The sequence below is a fragment of the Zeus faber genome (assembly GCF_960531495.2).
Source record: "Zeus faber genome assembly, chromosome: 12".
Classification (NCBI taxonomy): domain Eukaryota; kingdom Metazoa; phylum Chordata; class Actinopteri; order Zeiformes; family Zeidae; genus Zeus; species Zeus faber.
The window spans coordinates 22378069-22401267 of NC_137196.1; the positions used below are offsets into that span (position 1 = coordinate 22378069).

Sequence of the window (23199 nt, forward strand, 5' to 3'; positions counted from 1 at the left end):
GGAAAACCACACACAGATGATACCAAGGCCAAATATACATACTCTAGGTAGCAGTGGAGGGAAGAAACAATGAAATATGATGAGACATAGGAGCACGATCATCTAGAAAATGTGATATTTTTTTGAAACAATGAAAGCCCTACTTTTACAATAATCTATAATGCAATATAACTAAATAATATGTTGAAAATAATCTGCCATATATGGCCACCGTGCATTGCACTGCTGCCTCACAGCAAGAAGGTCCTGGGTTCGATTCCCGCCTGGGGCGCTGTTGGCACCGTGCTCCGGTGGGTTATCTCCCAAACAGGAGCCTTTCTGTGTGGAGTTTGCATGTTCTCCCCGTGCTCACACTGGGTTTCCTCCACCTCACGTCAGTAAGGACCCACCACCAAAAACATGCACCCATCATCGTCTGACCAGCGATGGACACTTATCACCTGGTCCCCGGGCGCGTCCACGTACGCTGCCCACTGCTCCTGGCTGTGCCCCCGGAGGAAGGACAAGCCAGGATGGGTCAAAAGCAGAGGATCCATTTCACCGGCCACCATCAAAGCGTGTGTGTGTGTGTGTGTGTGTGTGCAAGCATGTGTTGTGGTGTGGTGTGTTGCGTGACAAATAAAGACTGTTTGTTTTGTTTACATTTTCCTATTGGTATTGGTATATTTTTGTGAATGGGACCCAGTGTGAGTGCCTCGTTCACGGACGCTGGTAAAAGCGCAATGCCGCGTCGGCAGCAACCCACAAAGAAGCGCTGCGGCTGTATGACGACGTGTTAAGGCCGAAATTCCACCTTTCCTTTTTTCCTTTAATTTTTTTTTTAATTCACACGCTCAAGTACCGTTGACGACGCAACTCGCACGAAGTATTTAATGCGCGGTACGCCCGTTTGAAAGCGCACGCGGAACAGATGAACGGTTATTCCTTTCGTCGAAAGGCCGTAATTCCCATCTCGCCCCTGACTCTGAACGCCGCACCCCAACCAGCGTCCCCCGGCCACGCCCAGCGGTCGCTTCACCGCCCCGGTGCATGGCGGGATACGTGTGGGCAAAGGTGCCTTGAACGTACGGTCGCGTTCGCCACTTCTGCCCCCCCCGCCGCCGCCCCCCGTCTTCACCGGCGCGGAAACGTCGGCCATGGCTCCCCAAAATAGGAACAGGGTGTTCGTCATCGGCGTGGGAATGACAAAGGTAAACGTGACGCGCTTATTTCACGCGGGTTCAGGCAGCCCAGCGCGCGCACCTCCGCGTAAAGACGAGCGGCAGCTGTGGGTTGGACGGACGCGCCGGAGCCCACGGGGTGGAGGCGTCGTTTGGAGCTGGCGACGTCCGTGGATCTGTCCGCGCCGGAGTTCTCGCCTCTGATACGTACGGCGTCGGAAGTGTCCCAACGCGCGTTGTATGTCCTCGTACGCGTTAGCGCCGTGTGTCATCCCGGTGCAGGGGTCATGGTCGTTATTATGCGGAGCTCTGTGTGAGGGGTCGCGGTACTTTTTAATGGCGTGTATCCTTAAAGCGCTTGTGCCTGACTATTACGGTTGGGCCCACCGTAGCGGTTCGGTTTCGGTAACTTGATATTTAATATTTATTTTTTCTTAATTTAACAAAAGTTTAAAAGGTGTAAAAAAAATAAATAAAACTTTTTGTCGTGGTCTGTCACAAATAACCAGTGTGTTTGTATGACTGTGGGGGGAGACGGGGGCTGGAGGTGTCCAGGATACTGGATAATTAAAATATAAATGTATGTCTGTATTTATTTATTTATTTATTCATTTATGTATATCATATTTTAAAAACGTTCAAAATAAAAATCCATAAAACCAGTAGTATCGTTTTTTTATTTCTGTGCAGAACAGGTAAAAACAGTATTTTTCACAAATAAATAATAATAGTATAATAAAACCTGCAGACCAGTGAACCCGAGGTGACAGTGGGTGCGCTGCTTTTTACTCAGGGCACCTCCCGGCGAGGGGAGGAAACATCTGGGCAACCTAAACAAACAACACGACATGAAACTTGACAACAAAGGAAGGGCTAATCAGTCAGCGAGACTCGGTTCCCTTCGTTCCTACATAAGGGCCGATCGGATCGTTCATGAACGACCCAACAACTAGTGCGAGTGGAAGCGAGAGAGAGAGTGTCTGAAGAGAAGTTCGTAAAAAAAGAGGGACATGGACATCCCAGAGGGTTATTTTCCAGCTGGACACCTTGATTGATGGCGCATAAAACATTTCTATGTGGGTTTTATCTCCTTTTTCTATTTAAAAGGCTGGCGTTGCCGCGTGCTGTTGAATAAAAAAGTGCAAGAAGGGAAAGGCAGCCACGGTGAATTTGATAGAACAGCATAGCATGTCGTGTCCAGCAAACAGTCTCTATCGGTGATAAGTAACAAAAAAGAACAGCGCGCTCAGATGAGAAAATAAGCCCCACCACCTCAAGTGTTATAAGCTTTAGTTTTTAACAATGTGTTGGAGAATTTCTCCTGCGTGGTCGGTGAGGTTAATCTGCCCGCTACAGGAATACAAAACTGAGAGTATTAAAGATATTTATTCTGCAGAATGAAGAGAAAGATTCAGTGCCGCTCCAAAGCAGTGTTCTGACCGGTCTGCCTCTGCTTTACTTGAAGAGGCCTTTATAGTCGTGAGAGGTTGTGTCCCATTCTGAGACTAGCCACGTGCTTCGCTGTTGTCTTCAGTAACAGCCGAGAACATGTTTTAACAAGGAAAACATAGAACACTCTCAGTGCAGAGAACGCAAAGGTTGAGTGTTTACACAAACTGTCCTTTTACTAGATAACGACTAGAACACTTGTGACACTGGTATACAGGAAGGTAAGATCTGCTGAGAAACAGTCAGGCGTTCACTTCATTAACATTGATCAACATTTTTCCCTGACACAATGTAACAAAAAAATCATCTTTTTATTTGTTCTTCAATATTTTTCCTCATTGTTTCGTAGTTCGAGAAGCCTGGAGCTCGAAAGGACTTTGACTATCCTGATATGGCAAAGGAAGCAGGTGCTTAATACATTGTCATATATATATATATACACATATATAGTGTGTGTGTGTGTATATATATATATATATATATATATACATACACACACACACACACACACACACACACACACACACACACACACACACACTAAATGTGTTATGCCTCGTGTTTTGATTCAGGACAAAATGCCTTAGCAGATGCAGGGGTACCCTACTCTGCCATTGAACAAGCCTGTGTAGGGTATGTCTATGGTAAGAACATACTTTGACTTGACCATGTGTTGGTTTGCAATATGCTGTACTGAGAATATTGTTTATATGGCTATTGGTGCGTTGTAGGTCTGTCTGTCTAGGCATGATATACTTGCATGAAATACTTTTCACCGTCCTTTTCCAGTACCCATAGATGTATATACAGTATATTGTATAGTAAGTATACCGTTTAACCTGCTGAGTTGTCGTCACTCCCGACCATGTCCTATTTCCCTAGGAGATTCCACTTGTGGCCAAAGGGCCATTTACCACAGCCTGGGCTTATCTGGGATTCCTATCATTAATGTGAACAACAACTGCTCCACCGGCTCCACAGCGCTGTTCATGGCACGTCAGCTGGTGCAGGGAGGTGAGTTTCTGCAGGAATCCCATTCATATGAGATTCACGAGGTGGTGAAGTTGTATTCACACAGCTTCATTTGCAAGCCATGCCTGCTTAATTATTAAATTAGGGGAATTGGTAAACATTTGAAAAAGCAGCTACAACTAATAAGGGATGCACCTATATACTATGATATTGATAATACTGCCATTTTCGGTTGCAATATCAGCGATGTCACTGGTTTTGAAGGTTAGTAATGGGTTAGTCATGTGAGCCGAACGAAAAAAAAAAGGTTGCATACTTGACACAAGAAGGTCAACAATAAGTGTGTTTATGCAATGGAAACAAGTTTAAACGCTTTTAAACAAATACTGATATAATGTCAACAAGTTCCAAAAAACATGGAAGCTACAAAAATGCAGCTAGGGCATTTCCCATTGTTATCAGGATTTTCGGAGTATTTTCTGAATACAACTACGCATACATGGCCACAATACCAGCTCAGTATTTGTACTGGTATCTGCATCCCTGTAATGGGTATTGAAAGTCTAGAGTCTACAACCTTCCTTAGATCTCGATCTCGTAGCCTGAACGGAAACCAGTTAAAACTCTTTCTGTGTATTAGTGATCTAATAAGAAACTAGCAAGCACAAGGCGTATTTTCTTTCACACATTAAAATGTGAACTAGTTTATCCATAGATAAATTAAAATTACGCAGATATCTGTCTTGTGTTGCTTGCAAGCCCCGCAGAATGCATACACTTATTCGTCCTTGCAGAGCAATCTAATAAAAAAAAAAAAAAAAAAAAAAAAATCCCATTTTCTATCCAATGTGCTTTCACAAAGTAAATCACAGAAGAAATTAAACTATGACCCGATTACGCTCTCTCTTTCTCACACACACACATTCAGAGTCACAGTGTATCAAGTATAAGTAGCAGGTTAGAGGGATATCATTTATTCCATGCTTTTAAACTGAATGTTTTTTTTTCCCAGGTCAAATTTGCTTGCACACCTCAAACTTTGACTATTAAGCTGCGTTGAAATCTCTTTTTTTCGGACCCAAATTGAACTGGCCCTTGAGAGGAGAGAGTGGCGGGAGACGGCACAGCTTTTGTGTGACGCATGCGTTTGTTTGGGCCTCCACTGGAGTGTATTCCATCTCTCATTTGCAGGGCTGTCGGACTGTGTGCTTGCCCTAGGGTTTGAGAAGATGGAGAGGGGCTCCTTGTCCTCCAAGGTAGTTAACCGTTGTTTACTATCGCAATTATGTATGCGTACTTGTCCTTGTAGTAGGTCTGCTTTGTAATAATCGCTGAAGGCTTGAGGTTATGCCGCTGAATAAGGATGAATTGGTTTCAACGTCCTGCCTGCTAGTATATGGACAGGACCAATCCCATGGACAAGCACATGGAAGTGATGATCAACCGCTATGGGATCGCTGCAGCCCCGGCAGCGCCGCAGATGTTTGGAAATGCCGGCAGGGAACACATGGAGAAATATGGTGAAGTGTGTCTTATGTGCCGTTGATTAGTGGGAACGCTGTGCCTCGCAGGTTCTGAAAAGATGTAGTATGAAACTCTCATCGTGATCAAAAGGAGTGCTTTCATTTTCTAAAGAGTGTCAGCACTTTGTGCTTTAAACGTGGTATTTGTTCATACTTTTAATCTCCTCTAGGCACTAAACCGGAGCACTTTGCCAAAATTGCATGGAAGAACCACAAGCATTCCACCAATAATCCGTAAGACCCAGCTTTACCATATAGTTTACTATTCCTTGTCCATGTATGGTTATTAGTCTATTTGTGGGATTCATATATAGTATTTCAGTCCATATTTAGGAATGTGCAAAAATGTTGCTGACCTACAAACACAGTAAAACCGACCATGCATGCGACCAGTTTAACAAAATCTCAAAATATAATTTATCCATTAACATTTTTGGAATGTCCTTGGCGTCTTTGTTCGAGAACAACGTGGGAAGTGAAAAAAAAAATTGACGCATGATTCCATTCTCAAGTGGGGGGGGGGGTCACAACCCACACAAAACAATGAGACATTTTAACAATTATATCTTGTGACCCTGAATAAATGCTGCTCACTCAGACCATGTGCAGTATTTTTATTGAGCAAAATAAAAAGTCACCTTTAGACCTGATGTAGAGTTTTCGGACACGGTTTTGGCTTCTCCCGCCGCCCCCGCCCCCACTCCCCCCAGGAAAGAATCCAAGCGTGTCCTCCCCAAGCCCTGTCTTCATCATGTACATCCTTACTCTTATTGCGGACTAACAAAAATAATAATAAGTTGCGGTATCCAAAAGCTCATCCGGATGTAAAGCTACATGAAATGTAGTGTATGATTGCAAGTAGTACGTGAGTATTTGACTTTCATTGCGCGTGTGTTTTTGTGTGTGTGTTTCCATTTGTGTGTGGCCACGCGCCTAAATGTAGGTACTCCCAATTCCAGGATGAGTACAGTCTGGAGCAGGTCATTAAATCCAGAAAGGTTTTTGAGTTCCTGACTCTGCTGCAGTGTTGGTAAGAGCCACAGCCTTGTAGTACAACCACTAATGTGTGTGTGTGTGTGTGTGTGTGTGTGTGTGTGTGTGTGTGTGTGTGTGTGTGTGTGTGTGTGTGCTTTTGCTCCTGATGGCTGCGTCCGTCGGTGTTTGAATAATTGTAAGTCGCTTTGGATAAAAGCGTCTGCTAAATGACTAAATGTAAATGTAAATGTAAATGTAATTTGGAAGTGAGGAGTTCATCAATATTGCTTCTCTTAACGATGTTGATGTTGACCAGATGAGGCCATAAGCTGAGACAGTCATTTGAAGAGATGCAATTTAACATAAAACCTTTCCACATCCACACAGGGACCTTTTGAATTCTTGTTTGTATGAAATAGTTATTTAAAAAAAAAAAAAAAAAAATCAACAAATCACCAATCCTGTTGCCGTTTTGTCTCTTCCTCAGCCCCACGTCAGACGGCGCCGGAGCGGCCGTCTTGGCCAGCGAGGCGTTTGTCCGACGTCACGGTCTGGAGAAGCAGGCGGTGGAGATCCTGGCTCAGGAGATGGTGACGGACCTCCCCACCACCTTCCAGGAGAACAGCTGCACCAAGATGGTGCGTTTGTCAGTCGGCACTCGTCACCTTTTTAGTCGAAATACTTCGCTGTGTGGTTTTGCACCCCGGCCAAATACGAAAGCACTGTTTTTCCAGGGCAGCTAACCCGTGAGGAAAAAACAGCCAATACGGCGACACGGACCGATTGTCCTTGGCACAAGTTATGGACTTGATGAGAGATTTCTGTGCAGAATGAGAAACACTTATGCATTTGGGGTGATACCCCGAATTATGTTTAGGGTCGTAAGTGATCCAGCCGTCTGCTGATAGGTCAACCTCAACCTCGACCAACATTGAAGCTTCACTCAATGTTGGATCCATTTAAAAGATTCTGATTCCAATCAGTCCCAATAATTGAAAAATTTGACTTTGGTCCAAAAAATACCAGAGTGTGCCTTCAAATATGTGCAAATTGGTGAGATATTACTTCATGTTAAATCCATCTGATAATCTTTAGCTTTTATGTGATACCAACTCAAAAAGTTATTTTAAGAGATTACTGATTACTGGATTTAGAAATGAAATCATCAATCATACTACCCCCCTCAGGTGGGGTATGATATGTCCAGGCTTGCAGCCAAGAAGTGTTTTGAAGCCACGGGTCTGAAGCCAGATGACATCGATGTGGTCGAGCTGCACGACTGTTTCTCAGCCAATGAGCTCATCACGTACGAGGCCTTGGGACTCTGCGCCGAGGGTGAGTTGGACATCTCTGCGTTGTTTGTTTACGGAGATCTCCACAGAGTTTGTGTGCTTGTTTACTCTTGTCAAAATAGCACCCTACCCCAAAGTATCCAAAAAAGTTTTCCGACTTGATGGAAAAATAAACAGGTTCCTGTGCAACTATTTGTAATGGCCACAGTTGGACACTGTTTGTTTATGAAGTTTTAGGTGTAGCTGCAAGTTACTTCAGTACACGGACACTCTGTTAGAAGAAGAATCTTTAACACACACACACACACACACACACACAGACACACACACACACACACACACACCACCCCCGCCGGGAACCAAACCCAGGACCTTCTTGCTGTGAGGCTGCAGTGCAATGCACTGTGCCACCAGATGATAACAGAAAACCCTTGAGGATTATCTTTTACTAAAACGTACTAAAATAACCAAAACATTAATTTTTTACTTGTTTTTCCATGGCAGGTAAAGCCGGTGAGCTGATCGACAGAGGAGACAATACGTATGGGGGCAAGTTTGTCGTGAACCCAAGCGGGGGCCTCATCTCCAAGGGACATCCACTGGGAGCCACAGGTACATCAAGCCTCACCAAACCGGGTTTCCAAGGGGCCCTTTGTATTCACAACTAACGGTAACATTTTTCCAATTGGAGTTTCATATAATTTTCTGTATGTTCATTTTCCTGGTGTAGATAATTCTCCCATCTAGTACTACATCAAATGTTTAAAAGTGATAATAAAGGATTATTTGCAATAATGGTAATTATATTGAGCTTCTCTTAAATCCACGTCCGGTAATTATGATGCGGCAGTCAATCAAACTATTCACAATTGATTGTAATTTAAAAACCACAACATTTTGGTAGATTACAGTACATTAAGTGACAATCCTTCATGTATCAACTTGCTTATGTCATTTTAAATAATATGGAAACAGTTGGTAGTTATTGCTTTTTGATCCAGGCTCCTCCCAAAAGGTTTCAGGGTTATCTTCAGAAACTCTGCCATACTTTTTCTCTCCTATTCTTTTTGATAACAAAGCAACAAGACAACACAGTTAAGAGTAGGAAGTACGAGTACTAGAGTACGAAACATGACAAGACAAACAAGGAAAGCCCTCAAGCAAAGAAGCACCATTTTCAGCACCGAGGGAAAATACCAAAAATAGGTTTATCATAAAAAGACATAAGGGAAACGCTTCAGGCTTTCAGGATTATCTTCTGGTCCTGCACTTTACGCTTTGTATCAGTTGCCGCAGTGACACCCGGTCGCCACCAGATGGCGTTGGTGGTCGTGGGCGAATGGGACTTAAGTGTGCATGTGAGGAGACAGCAGGCTGGGGCTCTGGCAGCCTTCCCTGAGTAATCCCTTCAGATATTAAACTGTTCACGGTGCACGGTGACGCGGACTCCCCGTGCTCCTGTAGCACTGGCCCTCTTTTTTTTCATCCGCTCCCCTCCCTCGCTTTTTGTTTGTCGCCCGTCCCACCGGCCGCCGCTTAGTCTCTTGCTGCCGAGTGTCCAAACGTCCGGTGCGGCTTCTCAAACGAACGCACTAAAAAGCCTTCGGGGCGACTGCTCATGCGTGCATAGTGGACCGTGAATAAACTCCCACACACGCACGCACCCAGTGGTTAGATAACAAGGTGGAAGGTCAATGTCCAAGAGGACTCGAACCTCCTATAGATTGATTATCTACGGGGAGGAACTTTGTGCAGCCTACATACACACTGCACTTCATCTAATCCAATATACATCAGTAAATGATATAGAAACAGAGGAACGGTCCGAAAAAATCACAACAGTAATACAAAATCCTGAGATCCGGCCTCTGAAATAAATGCTTTTGAGAGAGTTATAATATAACAAACTTATTTCTCAACCTAGTTTTTATTTCTCTTCGTATCATGCGTAGCACGGTCACTGGAGTACGTAAGTCCCCTTTAGCTCATTGGGATGATGGAGAATGTGAAAGCCCATTAACCAGATTAGACGGAATGCTTAGCTTTACCGCTAACAGGGGAGCGGGGCCTATTGAGATTGTGGAGGGAGTCGTCAGATGTGGAGGCAAATTGTCACCCTGTTAAAATGCAAGATAAGAGTTTGACGAAAACGTGAGTGATGGCGACGCCGAGGATATTTGCTTTTTTGTTGTTGTCGTTGCCCAAATCTCAGACAGTGGATTGATGCGATGGATTTACTTTTATTCTAAATGGGGAGACGATTAACTCCAACCTACTGTCGTCAATTTGCGCTTAGGTGCTTCTCCTCCTTGCCGTCTGCGAGGCCGTCTTGCTCTCCAAGTCACAAGAATCAACCAGTATGTCTCTTGAATTATTGGTCCGGAATCATTCATCTTGAGCAAATGAAAGCATGAAAATGCATTTCTTTCATGCATCATCTGCGTGTTCTGAGGGAACAGATAGTGACGGAGGGCATGTGCCTGGAGAGTCTCTTATGTCCAGCACATCTATTTTAGATGACATTTAAGTTCCTCCATCTTCTTGGACATATAGGGAACATAATGTCAATGTTTCCGCATTTTTACTTGTGTAATGTAGTTGTTGTTTTCTCTGCCCAAATGAGCAGTTTTTTTTTTGAAGGACGGATGTGACGCAGATATGGCAGCAATTTGCTACGCCGCCATTTTTAATGCACACTTCAATCTATTTAACTGTTTATCCGGCCCCTGTAATAATTGGCAGCTGGAAGTTCAGAGGTTCAACCAGGGGTCGAACTGAGTGGCGTACGTAAGCTGTAGGCCAATTTGTAGTGAAATGCATTGGACATTATGTATTTGTTAGACTTTCATTACAATCACATGTTTGAATATGAATGAAAATGTTTCAAGGTACATTGTAATCTCTGACTAGATGTCATGTTTACGTTGAGACAAATGTCAGTCTGTGCCTGTTATTTGTACTTCATCATTTCTGTCGGTCCCCTTGTCGATATCCCCTTGGTGATACATTTAGTTGACAAATTCAAATTTTCAAGGATATCATGAAAAATATTATAGTGTGTTTTTTTTATTACAATTTTTTTTTTTAATGACTGGTATCTGTATCGGATATTGATCCTATATCAATAAAGAGGTTATTGGTATCCAGAAATATTCCTAATGGAAAAAAAAAAATCGAACATATGTATATACACATATTAAAGAGAAGGAAACTTGATTTTCAGAGTACTTGTGTTTAAATAAACCCCAAACTAACTTATCTGGGTCTATACTGTTCAATAAATTAAATCATAACGGTAGGTTGTGATTGTTAGTTTGTAAAGTTTAGGACACAGAATTAGTTCAAAGTGCTGTTGGTCCAGCCGAACAACAACAAATAAAACCACAAACCGATAAGACGCACACATAATTGGGAGACACAAAGACAAAAAGCCCCCTCTCTCCCAAACCCCGCTCCTCCGTCGCCGACACTTTCTGTGCTCGTTTGCTCAGGTCTGGCCCAGTGTGCGGAGCTGTGCTGGCAGCTCCGGGGGCAGGCCGGCAAGAGGCAGGTCCAAGGGGCAAAGGTTGCCCTGCAGCACAACATCGGCCTCGGTGGGGCCGTGGTCGTTGCACTCTACAGGATGGGCTTCCCGCACGAGTCCGGGTAAGAAAAAAATAATTACCACCTTTTTGGCACTTTTCCGATTTTTATTCCATTCTTTATTTTCCGTTTTGTTTTTTTTTCTACCCTGAGTTTCCGTTAGAAAAAAAATTGGTGGCGGTCAGCGTGCCCTGGGAGATTTCAGTTTCCAGGACAAATGGGAGAGATTCCGGTCAAATATTACCTGTGTTTATTGAGCTTCAAAACATTTGATAAGCAGAGAATGACATCATCAAGACATGTAGATGTGTAGTATATAAAAAAAAAATATTTTTTATTGAATATTAACAATGAAATAAGTCCCGTCAGTTAACGCTATCTTAAAAATATATATATATATATTAGGAATATTACTACTTAAAAGCAAATAATTTTCATTCGTGAACAATCAGTAACAAGTGCAGCCGCTTTAATTAACATTTCACCAAAATAAAATAGTGATCAAATCAAAAACAAAATAAATATGGTAAATAGGTCTAAATAAATAATAAAGTTAGTGGTGTTGTCCGTCTTCGTCGCGACGTCCCGCTAACATATTTTACACAATTACTATTTACCATTTGTTTTGGGTCTGAACTTAAATATAAAAAATAACGCAGGATGTATGTGTCCCTGTCGTCATATCACATCATCTTTCTGCTTCTCTTCAGAGTTGAAGACGCTGCGGGTCCGTCTCCGCTCCGTGTGTTAACAAGCACAACCTGTCCACAAGTGAGGGGGCGGGGCCTAGGTCTATATCGACAAACGTGATTGGCCAGCGGTGAAGCTTTCAGATCAGCTTTAGAGCGTCCAAACCGACTGGCTTTCCGTTGCAACTTGCCGAGGGCGGATACAGATCTGCGGATTTTTTTTATCGAAATGATCGGGTCTTCTTAATTTCGACATTTGGGGGGGGGGTAAGGCGACAATTGTCTTTTTATTTATTTATTTATTTTAAATTTTTATTTTCTTATTGCGATAATTATCATTATACCACTCAGCACTTATTCAAATTGGACTTAGAGGGAATTCTTTTCACCGGACATTATGACCGGAGAGATTTAAATATGTCGGACTTTAACAGATTTTCCCGGTCAAAAACGGGCAATTACTGCATAACGGAAACTCTGTTTCTACCCAGCATTAATTCTAGGACTAAAATGGGTGAACTCAGAATGTCATTAGGAACTGTAGCAGAAACACATGTAGTTAGAAGCACAGGGATAGTCACAAAAATAATAATCACAATAAATGACATTTAATAACCGTTTTAAATATAGCCGCCAGTCCTACTTTGAGCAGTTCTTCTGTTGAATCAAATGTTGTGATTTATCTCAGTAGGTGAGCGTGGAACTGGATGTGCGCTCTGCTCTGTACCTCAAATTAGACGCTCTTGGACCATTTCCTAGTAGAGCGATTTGTTTTAAATGATAGAAACGACCAAGTCAAATGTCTAGAATATCTGATCCAAAATAACATATCGGTTGGCACTCTGAGGGAGTGATCTATTGTATTTTTTATTTTAGATGTATTATATTTTACAAAATATCCTTATTGAACAAAACAAAAACAGCACGTGACCCTGTCTGGATTTAAAGATTTCATCCGTGAGCTTCAGCCGGGGTACACGGCCCAAGCCGCCCGACAACCACCGGGTCACGGTGCATTTGCCATGTTCAGGTCCGTATGACAGCGTGCAGCTGCGTGTGAAATCTTTGTTACTTACTGTATGCGCATGCCGGACAGTTCAGGACCGTGACCAGTTCACACTTGAATCTGATACTGGCCACATTCTCATCATACATTCAACTATATCGCCATATTACGATAACCAAAATCCAAGGCAATATCTACTCTCATATCACAATATGGTTGTTTGGGCAATGTATTGCCCTAACCCTATAAACATGTCCATCGCTTTCTCGATTCAATACGGTGAACTTTATTAACATTAGTATGTTGCTAATTTCCCCTTCGATTCCTTATATTACTTCACCAATGATTATGAAACTTTCACAAATAATAATAAATGTCACACACGGGTGCACACATGCAAACACACACAGTTAAAACTGCATGAACGCACGTGTGTATGCATAAGACGTTCAATGTTGGATCCACAGGGCGCACATCGTGGCAGCTCCCACCGGTGCATCCAGCGGTCTGGAGGGTTTTAAGGCTCACTCCGTCTTCAAAGAGATCGAGAACAAACTCCAAGAGGTAAAGTGGCTCGACGTTACTGGAAACAAGTGTTTTGTTCCCCCCCCCCAAACCTGTGCTGTCAGCGTGCTGGGCAAACCACACAGAGTATTTGTCCCATTGCATCTAGGACAGAGTTAGTCTGCAAGTGGAGTTCAACCTCTCAACCCACAATGCAACTCTTTATTCATTCTTAAATCATCAACAACTGCTGCAATAACTCTGTCCTGTGGACGACAAGAGCACAGCTTTTTGTTACACACAACCACCACCAACCCCCCTCTTTGGAGAACCATCTTACCATGTTTTGGTCTCTAAACAACTAATCAATACTCCAAGGGGGGGGTAATCACCACGGGTGAGACAAATAAACATAGAACAAAACAACAACACGTACATGGAAAAACGTAAACACAGAAACATCAGACGACAACATGTATCGACAAAACAGAGTTAATGAAGTCCAGGAAAACTGGAACAGCAATTGGGCACGTGGCCTCTTCCTGTCATAGTTATGGCAGTAAATGAGGAGGGAAAGAAGAGGCATGTAATAAGGAGGGCGTTCGGGGGAGTGTTCAAAGCAGGTGGGGGTGTGTGCGTGCGTGTGCATGGAGCAGTTTGCTCAGGAAGAGTGGACCAAACTACCTGTTGACAGCTGCACAGGTCTCCTTGAGAGCTACAGAAATCGCTTGATTGCAGTGATTGCATCTAAAGGTTGTGCAGCAAAATATACAGTTTAGGGTCCCATCATTTTTGTCCAGGCTATTTTAGAATATAATTGATCTCTTTAGCAATCATTGATCTCTTTTCCCAGTTTCTTTGCTTTACTCGATGACATACCCAAGGCGTGCAGTTACACATGAGAAAATTGCTTTTAATTTCACCACTTTTCAGGAGGAACGAAGCATTGTTTCAATGAGCTGTAGGGGTTCCAACAAATGTGTTCACGTCTGTGAGTGAGTTTCCTCGGCTGAATGTTGCATGAATGATGAATCTTTCCTTATTATTCATATATGTGGCACAAAAAATGTGAATATAAGGCCGGTGAGATAGGTTATTCCCTTAATGAATAGCACTTGAAAGGCCTCTTTCACTTGCATGCATTAAGGAGGTCTGTTTATGTCCATTACTGTCGTCACGTCTTTTTAGTTCAGGATAGAACGATAAAAACCCTCTGAACCCTCGAAGAGGCGACGGGGGCGCCGTTTATTCAGCTGAACCCGAGCGTCCGCGTGTTCTCGATTCGGGCGGAGACGAGCGCGCTGCGTTTCCGGGGACATTCGGGTGAGGCCTCCATCATTCCCCCCCTGCCCTCTGTGCAGGAAGGAGAAGGGTTGGTCAAGAAGATCGGAGGAGTGTTTGCCTTCGAGGTGACCGGGGGGCCCGGCGGCAAGGAAGGACGCTGGATCGTGGACGTCAAAAACGGGAGCGGCTCCGTCTCCAACGACCCAGGTCTGTTTGCGCTCTCAGGAGGAACGTCTGGCAATACACTCGTACGGACGCACTACGTGAAATTTAGCGTCGTTGTTGCTATCCGCCATTTTCTAGTACTTACCACATTTACTCAGTCACGCTGGTACTCATGTTTCTACAATGTTTCTAAGTCTTACTCACGTTTCTTTTTTTATTTTATTTTATTTTATTTTATTTCATTTTATTTTATATTATTCTATTCACTAACTGCATTACGTTTTTGGAGTCAGTTAGTTTCAGTTCGTTCAGCTGGGTAGGAATTCGGTTAGCTATTATGTTCAATTCAGTACTCATTGTGCAAAATCTCCGGAAGACATTTCACTGCATTTATGGATGAACGTATGTATATGTATGTATGTGACAATTAGACCTCTTGAATCTTGAATCAATTTTAATGGCTAGATGTGTTCAGCATTTTTGTATTTTTGTATTTTTATTTGTTTTATGGTGTTTTTCAATACTCAAAACAAGAACTTTAGGAACAGGACACGCAACCTATTAACTCTAATACACACCCAAACATAAAACTGAAAAATGTAATGGCTACTTCAATGGCTTTTAAGGCTTGCGTGCCATCATTTGGCAAAACAGGAAATCCATTATTGATAATGAAAAACAACAAACCCGATGCTTGGGCAAACTTGATAATTTATTGCCGATGCTTTTGTTAAAAAAGGACAAAATCAAAGGCGTTGTTATGCAGAACATTTTAATTATAAATCCTAATCACTCGCCAAACATTCCTGTGCTGCTTTCCATTTGGATGGAGCATCGCACCGTCAGGATGCATTGTTGTTATAGCTGCTCATATTGTTATTATTCCGTGTTGTTTCCTGCAGATAAGAAGGCAGACTGCACCATCGCTATGGGTGACGAGGACCTTCTGGCGCTGATGACCGGGAAGATGAACCCGCAGACGGTGTGTACGCCGCTCTGAATGAAGAGCTTTAATGAATACGAGTATGAAAAGGACGGACACCTAACGTGATATAGTTGTTTATTCAATTTTAATTTAATGTTATTTATATTATTCTATTCACTAACTGCATTACGTTTCTGGAATCAGTTAGTTTCAGTTAGTTAGCCAGGTGGGAATTAGGTTATCTATTATGTTCGGTATAGTACTTATTTTGCATAATCTCCGGGTGCATTGAATAGACATTTCGCTGCATATGTATGAACGTATGAATATCTTTGTGACAAATTAACCTCTGGAATCTTGTTAAAGAGGGCAGGTTCAGCTTCCTCGATATAGTCATCTTTATCATTTTAATAATTTTATTAAGGAGAAAAAAAAAAAACATAATACAATTGACATGATATACAGTTTCTCTACTGCTCCTAGACTGATAAGACTGGAACTAAATTCAGCATCACCGCCATGATCAGTTATTTATTGATTAATACCTGAGCTTCAGGTTGACTATAGGAGAAAGAAAATGGTAGATAAGAATGATCGATAATTGGATAATACAAAATACTTTCAAATTATAGTTTTCGTTTTTCATTGTATTTATAAGTTTTTGGTTGTGAATTTAAACAGCAGTTTTATTCCAAAGTTGACTGGCAGTCATTTTAACGCTTCTGCTTTCCCGTTGATGGACAAGCCCAAGGTTTCACGATCTATACAAACAGCGGTCTTAATGTGGCGTGGGGAACACCATTGAATTTGGGCAAAAGGCCACTGTGGGGCTCTTTATTATCTCTCAAACAAAAATAACTCAACATCAAGTGCAGGACTCGCCAGCTGTCTTCCGGCGGTGTACAGCTGGGATGAGTGGATCGAGTGCATCCAGCATGAACTCACCTCCACTCCTTGGGCTTGCTCTTCTTAAAGGGCCCTAAAGGATGTGCTGCAGCTGTGGGTGGTGGCAGCTGGTGGGCAGGTGTGCATTGTTGGGCGGCCCCAGCCTCCCACTTCAGGCTGTCCACCACAGTGGTGCTGAAAGTGGTGTCTTACACTCACTTGCAGAGTAGTTTGGTACTATATTTTATTTTATTAAGATACTGGATATGCTACCACTCTTGATAACTCTGATTTTGAAGAACTGTTTCCTGTCGGTGTGAATTCATGTAAATATGAATTTTTGCAGGTCTTGTTGCCCGTTTTTTTATTTAAATGAATATTAAAAAAAATACTTTCTATACACCACAGATTATGATCTTTTTTGTTTGGAGTTTCAATAGACAGAGTCCCGATGTTTGTGTTTTGCATAAAACATGGAGTACGGACCCAGATTGCAGTTTAAATACAGTGCCTCGGGTCAATGGAACGTTTTTTCTCCCCTTTTTTTGAGGACTACACTTTTTTTTGGTGTGTTATGATTTGGGAGCCAAATCCTAGTAAACCTGGATTTCTATTTATTTGTTTGTTTGTTTGTTTGTTAATTCATTTATTATAAATGTATTTCCATTTTTAATTCAATAGTATTTTTTTTTCTTGTGTTATGCTTTAAAAGCATAATTTTTACATCTATTTTTGACCACAAACCTGGATTTTTATTTTTTTTAATTTTATTTATGAATTTATTCATTCACTTATTTCCATTCTTCATTCAGCTTTATTCTTTCAGTTGAAATGACACAGCAAACTGCTTGTGGGGTTTAAGCTGGGATCTTAATTGCCTGATGGCAAGCTGTTGCCCCTTGCCGAGTGCCAGCGCGTCTCCCACTTTCAGGTCCTGATTAATCCTGCAACTGAACCCTTTAAACCTGGCTGACTGCAGCCGTGGAGCTGTGGGCGTGACAACGTGGGGAGCTCAGCCACAACCCAGCAGCACCAGAGCAGCGTCAAATTATCAGAATATCACCTTTCATCTTGGGGGTGAAAATCTAGGCTCTAGAAATCCGCGGCTTCATTGGATTTGTGACTAATGATGGTGCTGATAAAACAAACTGAACACATATAGATACCTTGACATCCATGCTGGCTCCTAAACCATGCCTTTTTTCAATAGCAATTGTTTTTTTATGATACAAATATTGGGTTAAAGGTCATAAAAATATATCAATAGTTTTGACATGGCTTAAAAAAGCAATTAACAAAGCAAAAATGACGTGACCCATTTGAACTCTTACTGTACAAACCCGTAGGTTTATTTTTGGTTCTCTCGTTCTGAAGAGATTCACTGTTTAGGTATTGAAAAGTCACCATTAAATGTCACAGAATTTAACTAACAGTATGGATGCATTTTGGTAAATGCGTTAAGAAATACTGAGTTTCGATCCTGCTTATTATTTCCCCAAAACACGCTCCTAGGGAAATGTTTTGCAGAAAACTCATTTGTTCAGCTTACTCAGCTCTAAACATCCTTTTAATTTTTTTTTTATATATATATATCTGTTTTTCTCTTCCAATCTCTCCTCGTGCACTCTCAGGCATTCTTCCAGGGGAAGCTTAAGATCACCGGGAACATGGGCATGGCCATGAAGCTGCAGAGTCTCCAGATGACGCCGGGCAAAGCCAAGCTGTGAAACACTACCGGGCTTTTGGAGAAGTGTCCCCCCGACACACACATCACTTCTAGAATCTGAAATCCCGAGATACTGTCTATCTTATCCTTCTAATTATGTCCGGAAATTGTGTCTTTGTCTTTTGATTTGATTTTTTTTGTCTTTGTTTTTTTGTTCAATTCTGAATTTAGAAGTCGTTCAAATCACCTTGACCAGCTCTACTGTCAGCTCTTTTTTTCTAATCTGCGCGATCGTGGTGGTGGATCTCCGACGTTCCTGCTCCGGCGGCTGTGTGATAATGTGAGGTTAACGTGGAGCAGGCGTCGCAAAATCTCTGCTTTATAAATTCTAAATCAGAATGAGTCTCTTGTGAATTCAGGCACCACCAGCGATTTCACAGCTTGAGATTTCAGTTATTTGGTGAAACACTGAATGTGCCTCTGCTGGATCCCAAACCTTGGATCACAAACAAAGAATCTCTCGGTGACGCTCGTAGTGGATGCCTTGTATTTTGATGGCTCATTTTATAAAAAATATGTGTGGGGAATAATGACAATTATTTTTGCAAAATAAAACCCTTTTTAACGAAAACATTAAGAGACTTTCCTTGTCTGATTTTTGTGCCGTTTGATGGTTCAGTGTGTCCTCGGGGGAAAAAGGTGGTTTGATTGAAGGAATGTCTTCCAAATGGCAAGTTGTTTTTTGTGCCCACCTCTTCAATTACAGATGATAAGCGCTCCTCTATCTTTTGCAAATTACTGCTTTTCTTCAAGATAAAGCATTGCATCGTTTAAAGTGATAGCCTGTGGGCGGGCGGGTCGGTGTGTGTCTGTGTGTGTGAATGAGATGAGATTGCAGTGCTCTCAATCTCCAGCTCAATCTCTCCAAATTTACGTACACAGTATATATTTTTCTTATTTCTGTCGGGCTTTCCCTGAGGATGTGTGGTTGCATTTGGCGCATTCTGCGTGGGCTGGAGGAATACTAATCAGCTTCCAAACCAGCCTTCAACCTGATTCACCAGATTGAGATTTGAGACATGTAACACGCTGTTGCCGGGTAAAATTCTGTTGGTTATTCATTGGAATTTCAGCGGACTGACAGATTGATGACGTGAAATACAACTCCATGTGCTGATTTATTTTATTTCAAACAGAAAAGGGTGTATCCCATCATGTCCAAGCAGCAAATTTAAGGCCATCATTTAAACCAGTGGTTCTCAACTGGTGAGTCCAAAACTGGGTAGGTCCATTTCGAGTGGACCATGGGCTGCATGGCCTACATCCACTTCTTAAAAAAATCTAAATGTATTTATTTTGAGGAGTACAAAATTTTTAACGCTGCGCTTTTATTTTGAAACAATTTCCAACTGCAACATGTGGCAGTTAAGACCTCATATCACAACATACAGTTTAAAAAAATATAAAAATAAAATTAAAAATAGCTGCATTTTTTTCAGATTTTATTACTTTCTGCATCCAAGGACTTATGTCGTGACGTAGCGACCAAAGGTGTGGACGTGGATCCCGATGCTAGACCAGAATTAAACCAAAACACATTTTTTTTTGTCTGGTTTCCCAATCCATCAAACAAGTTGATCAAGTGATCTGAACGACCCACTTGTTTTCCTCCCCTGCCTGCTCCATTTCCCTCATTTTGTTTTTGCGCTCAATCCGGACACGTCCCTGGTGGATTCCCCCCCCCAAATCCAGATCTGCCAGATCCGGCCCGCGTTCCTAATCGCTCCCCCAGCGACTCCGCCCCGCTGGGTCTTTGGCCAACTGGTCCAATGTAGCAGCACTGTCACGGTGGTGATGTAGCCACATGCCGCCCCGTCTCAGTGGCCTCAGTCGGGATTGCCAGGGTGCGAAACGGGTGGAGGAAGACTGGATGACTTAAGTTAAAGTCACACAGTGCAGACCAATCATCCTGGGCCAAATCATATGATCATTTGTTTTCTGCAGATTAACTCTGAAACTTATCGTTTATCAGAGAAACTCTGGCAGGAGCACATGCAAGGCCCTGGTCACACCGTGGTTTAACGGGAGTTACTGGGAGGATCTGGGAGTCACGGAACATGTGATGGTACAGGGGCTGGTAGCTCAGGAGGTAGAGCTGGTCATCTAGTGATCTAAGGGTTGCTGGTTTGATCCCAGGCTTCTCCTGCTAGCATGCTGTAGTGTCCTTGAGCGAGACACTAACAACCGCTAATTGCTCCTGATGGCTGCGTCCATCGGTGTTTGAATAATTGTAATTTGCTTTGGATGAAAGCGATCGGCTAAAGGAGATGTTATTGAAATGAAAGGTTACCTGTTCATGCTGCTTCACTTGCATCTCATTGTTGATAACGCCAGTGTTTGTCATGACAATCTTTGGGTGAATCAATGCCTTGGGAAATACAGCTGGATATTGCCTTGGCCACATGTTATTTTTCTTCCAGCACACATGCAAAGTTAAAGTACCAAAACGGAATCCGCCTCTCAGCGTCCGTGAGTATAACCTGCCACCATCCTCAGGCATCCAAAGTATAGAGCTTGGGAAGCCGATGTCAAGATTGCTGGAGCAAAAAACACATTTGGTGGATTGCTCTCATCGGCTGTGAATGTTGAATTTTTGAGTTGAGTTAAAAGGCGGCTTGGAAGTCTTGTCGGGTGGAAAAACTGCAGCGGAAAATCTTGCAACCAATTTGTGTCAAACGTCCACCCTTCTTTTTACTCCCTTCCTTTCTCCATTCTAATACATTTTGTATATTTTGGCTATTTCTCTTTGCAATTGAATGGAAGTGATCATCTATCTATACTAACCTTGCTCCATGTTGCCATTTTTCTTAATATTTAGTTTTGAGTTATATTTTTCTATTTCTATGGAATGGCCATTGTTATTTTAGTTTATTTTATATTACTTACTTTAATGCAACAATGTACAAAGTCAAAGTTGTTGGATTTAAAAATGTACTTATTGCAAGTTGCTTTGGACAATAGTGTCTGCTAAATGACAAGGTCAAGGAATAATGCTTTGAATCATTACATTTGATCAAATTCTGTAGAAAAACAAAATGTTGGCGACATGGTTTGCTGTGGGTGGTGAATCAGGCATGGGTGGAGTAATTATGTTTCCTTTGTGGGGTTTTTTCACCGTTTAAAGTTCTTTCCTGCCTTTCAAACGGTCAGCCCCAATGGTTCCCGCTTGGAACTATCCAAGTGGAACCCGGACATGCTCCACCAGATGACTCCAGCAGCGCCTCGGCCTCCAACCCTCAGGATATTGTTTTTTGTTTGGATATTGGGTATGGAGAGAGTTGTTATTAACCTGGCTATAAATCCTTTAACCTGAAAACACAATAAAAAAAAGCCAGCAGCATATGCCTCAAGCAGGGTCAGCCCTCAGTTTATGGGGGCTTCAAGGAAAAATGTCAAAACAAACAATCAAACGGCCATCAGTAATAAACTGGGGCCTTTTGAAGCTTTGACACACTGATCAAGACGGGAGAATTTAGAGGGAGCGCAGTATTCACATCCTGCCTGAGCAGTACAATTAAATAGATAACCCAAATTTTCTAAATTCCTTGGTTTTGAATGATTGCAAAAGAAGCATCATATATGTTTGCCTCTTCAGTCCACTCCTCCCAGCTCATTTCTCACATCTTGATATATGTGTTGCGGGTTGACAGGTTGCAAGAAATGACAAAAAAATATTTCAAAGACAAAAAATGTAATCCCACCTCCAGGAGAGGTTTTAATGGGGGTCTCATTTCGTAATGTCCACCACCTCCATGGGTAAGCCTATGTTTAATAGTCGGTCCCAGGGGCCAGGCGAGCAGTTTCACTGGTGGGGGACGGGATGGAAGATGTTCCCCGATGTCTGGGTCAGTAGCTCCAGCCGAAGCGGGAGCACTCACGGCTTACCCACGATGAGGGACCTCAGGTCTGCGAATCAAGTCTGTGTCGGCCACCAAGGGGCCACCAGAACCAATTCCACCCTGTCCCCCCTCACCTTGTCCAGCACCTGCTGCAGCAGTGGGAGGGGAGGGAATGCATATAGACAAGCCCAAGGCCAGCGGTGAGCCAGGGCATCGTGGTCCAATGGGGGATCGATAGAGTGGATAGAGTACCATAGAGGACAATGAGCCATGTCTCGTGAAGCAAACAGATCCACCTCTGCTCGGACGCATCAACACCAGATCATGTTCAAGACCACCAGATGAATGCGCCAATTCAATGCTTGCACCCGTCCCCTCGATAATAAGTCTGCTCCGAGGTTTTGCCTGCCCTGAATGTGATATGCTGACTGGGAACAGAGGTGGGAATGGGCCCACAGCAAAATCCTTGATGCTACCTGAAGCATGGCTAGGGAGTTGACGCCACCCTGACGATTTATATAATCTACCGTCGCTGTCTTGTTGGAACGTGTTAGGACGTGGTGTCCCCTCCGACCAACAAGGTTCTATTTACATAACCTTGTTAGTCTGGAAAAGTCCCAGAAAAGTCCCGGTTCGGAAGCTCAGCGCACTAAAACCCGTGCTGTGGGATCGGAGTCAATGGGAGTCCATGTGGCGGTCCCTGACGCCCGCTACTTGGTGCCAGAGACTGTCAGACTGGGTCCAGCCTGGACATGGAATGGCCCTCTCACCAGTGTCACTGTCACCTCTGTGTTCTACTGCACATATCTGTATATACAAATAGCAAATGTATTGCTATTACCTTGTATTACCTTTTTGAGTCTTATTTTATTTTATTTTATATTATTCTATTCACTAACTGCATTACGTTTTAGGAACCAGTTAGTTTTGCATAATCTCCGGGTGCGTTGCAAAGACATTTCAATGCATATATGTATGAACGTATGTATATGTATGTGACAAATAAACCTCTTGAATCTTGAATCTTGAATTTTGTCCTTTACGCGGTGCAGCAGAGCGAGGCTCTGGTCTTTCTAAAATATACACACAGTACTTACAGCATTCACATAAAATGTCTAATGTGTGCAAATAGTATTGTGGGCTACAGACACCTGGGTGCTAAATGCATCTGCCATAGTTGAATACCCTTGTGTGAATATATGTGGTTGTTGCTGTCTTCCTCA

The 23199-nt window shown here is 42.6% G+C and overlaps 1 protein-coding gene across 1 annotated transcript; it reads left to right on the forward strand.

The window, feature by feature from the left end:
- The first annotated feature begins 1039 nt into the window (after positions 1-1039).
- scp2a (sterol carrier protein 2a) lies at positions 1040-18710 on the forward strand. Its single transcript, XM_080010706.1, has 16 exons — positions 1040-1190; positions 2959-3016; positions 3182-3253; positions 3492-3623; positions 4773-4837; positions 4975-5101; positions 5275-5338; positions 6048-6134; positions 6567-6717; positions 7267-7414; positions 7876-7983; positions 10863-11016; positions 13116-13212; positions 14514-14643; positions 15504-15583; positions 18043-18710. Exons 1-16 carry the CDS (start codon positions 1137-1139, stop codon positions 18136-18138), a joined length of 1623 nt encoding a protein of 540 aa, XP_079866832.1. The 5' UTR covers positions 1040-1136; the 3' UTR covers positions 18139-18710.
- Positions 18711-23199: the final 4489 nt, after the last annotated feature.

Coding starts and splice junctions, on each gene's coding strand:
- scp2a (XM_080010706.1), top strand. CDS start 1,137: ATGGCTCCCCAAAATAGGAACAGGGTGTTCGTCATCGGCGTGGGAATG. Junction 11,017..13,115: donor GGCTTCCCGCACGAGTCCGG/GTAAGAAAAAAA, acceptor TTGGATCCACAG/GGCGCACATCGTGGCAGCTC. Junction 14,644..15,503: donor CTCCGTCTCCAACGACCCAG/GTCTGTTTGCGC, acceptor TGTTTCCTGCAG/ATAAGAAGGCAGACTGCACC.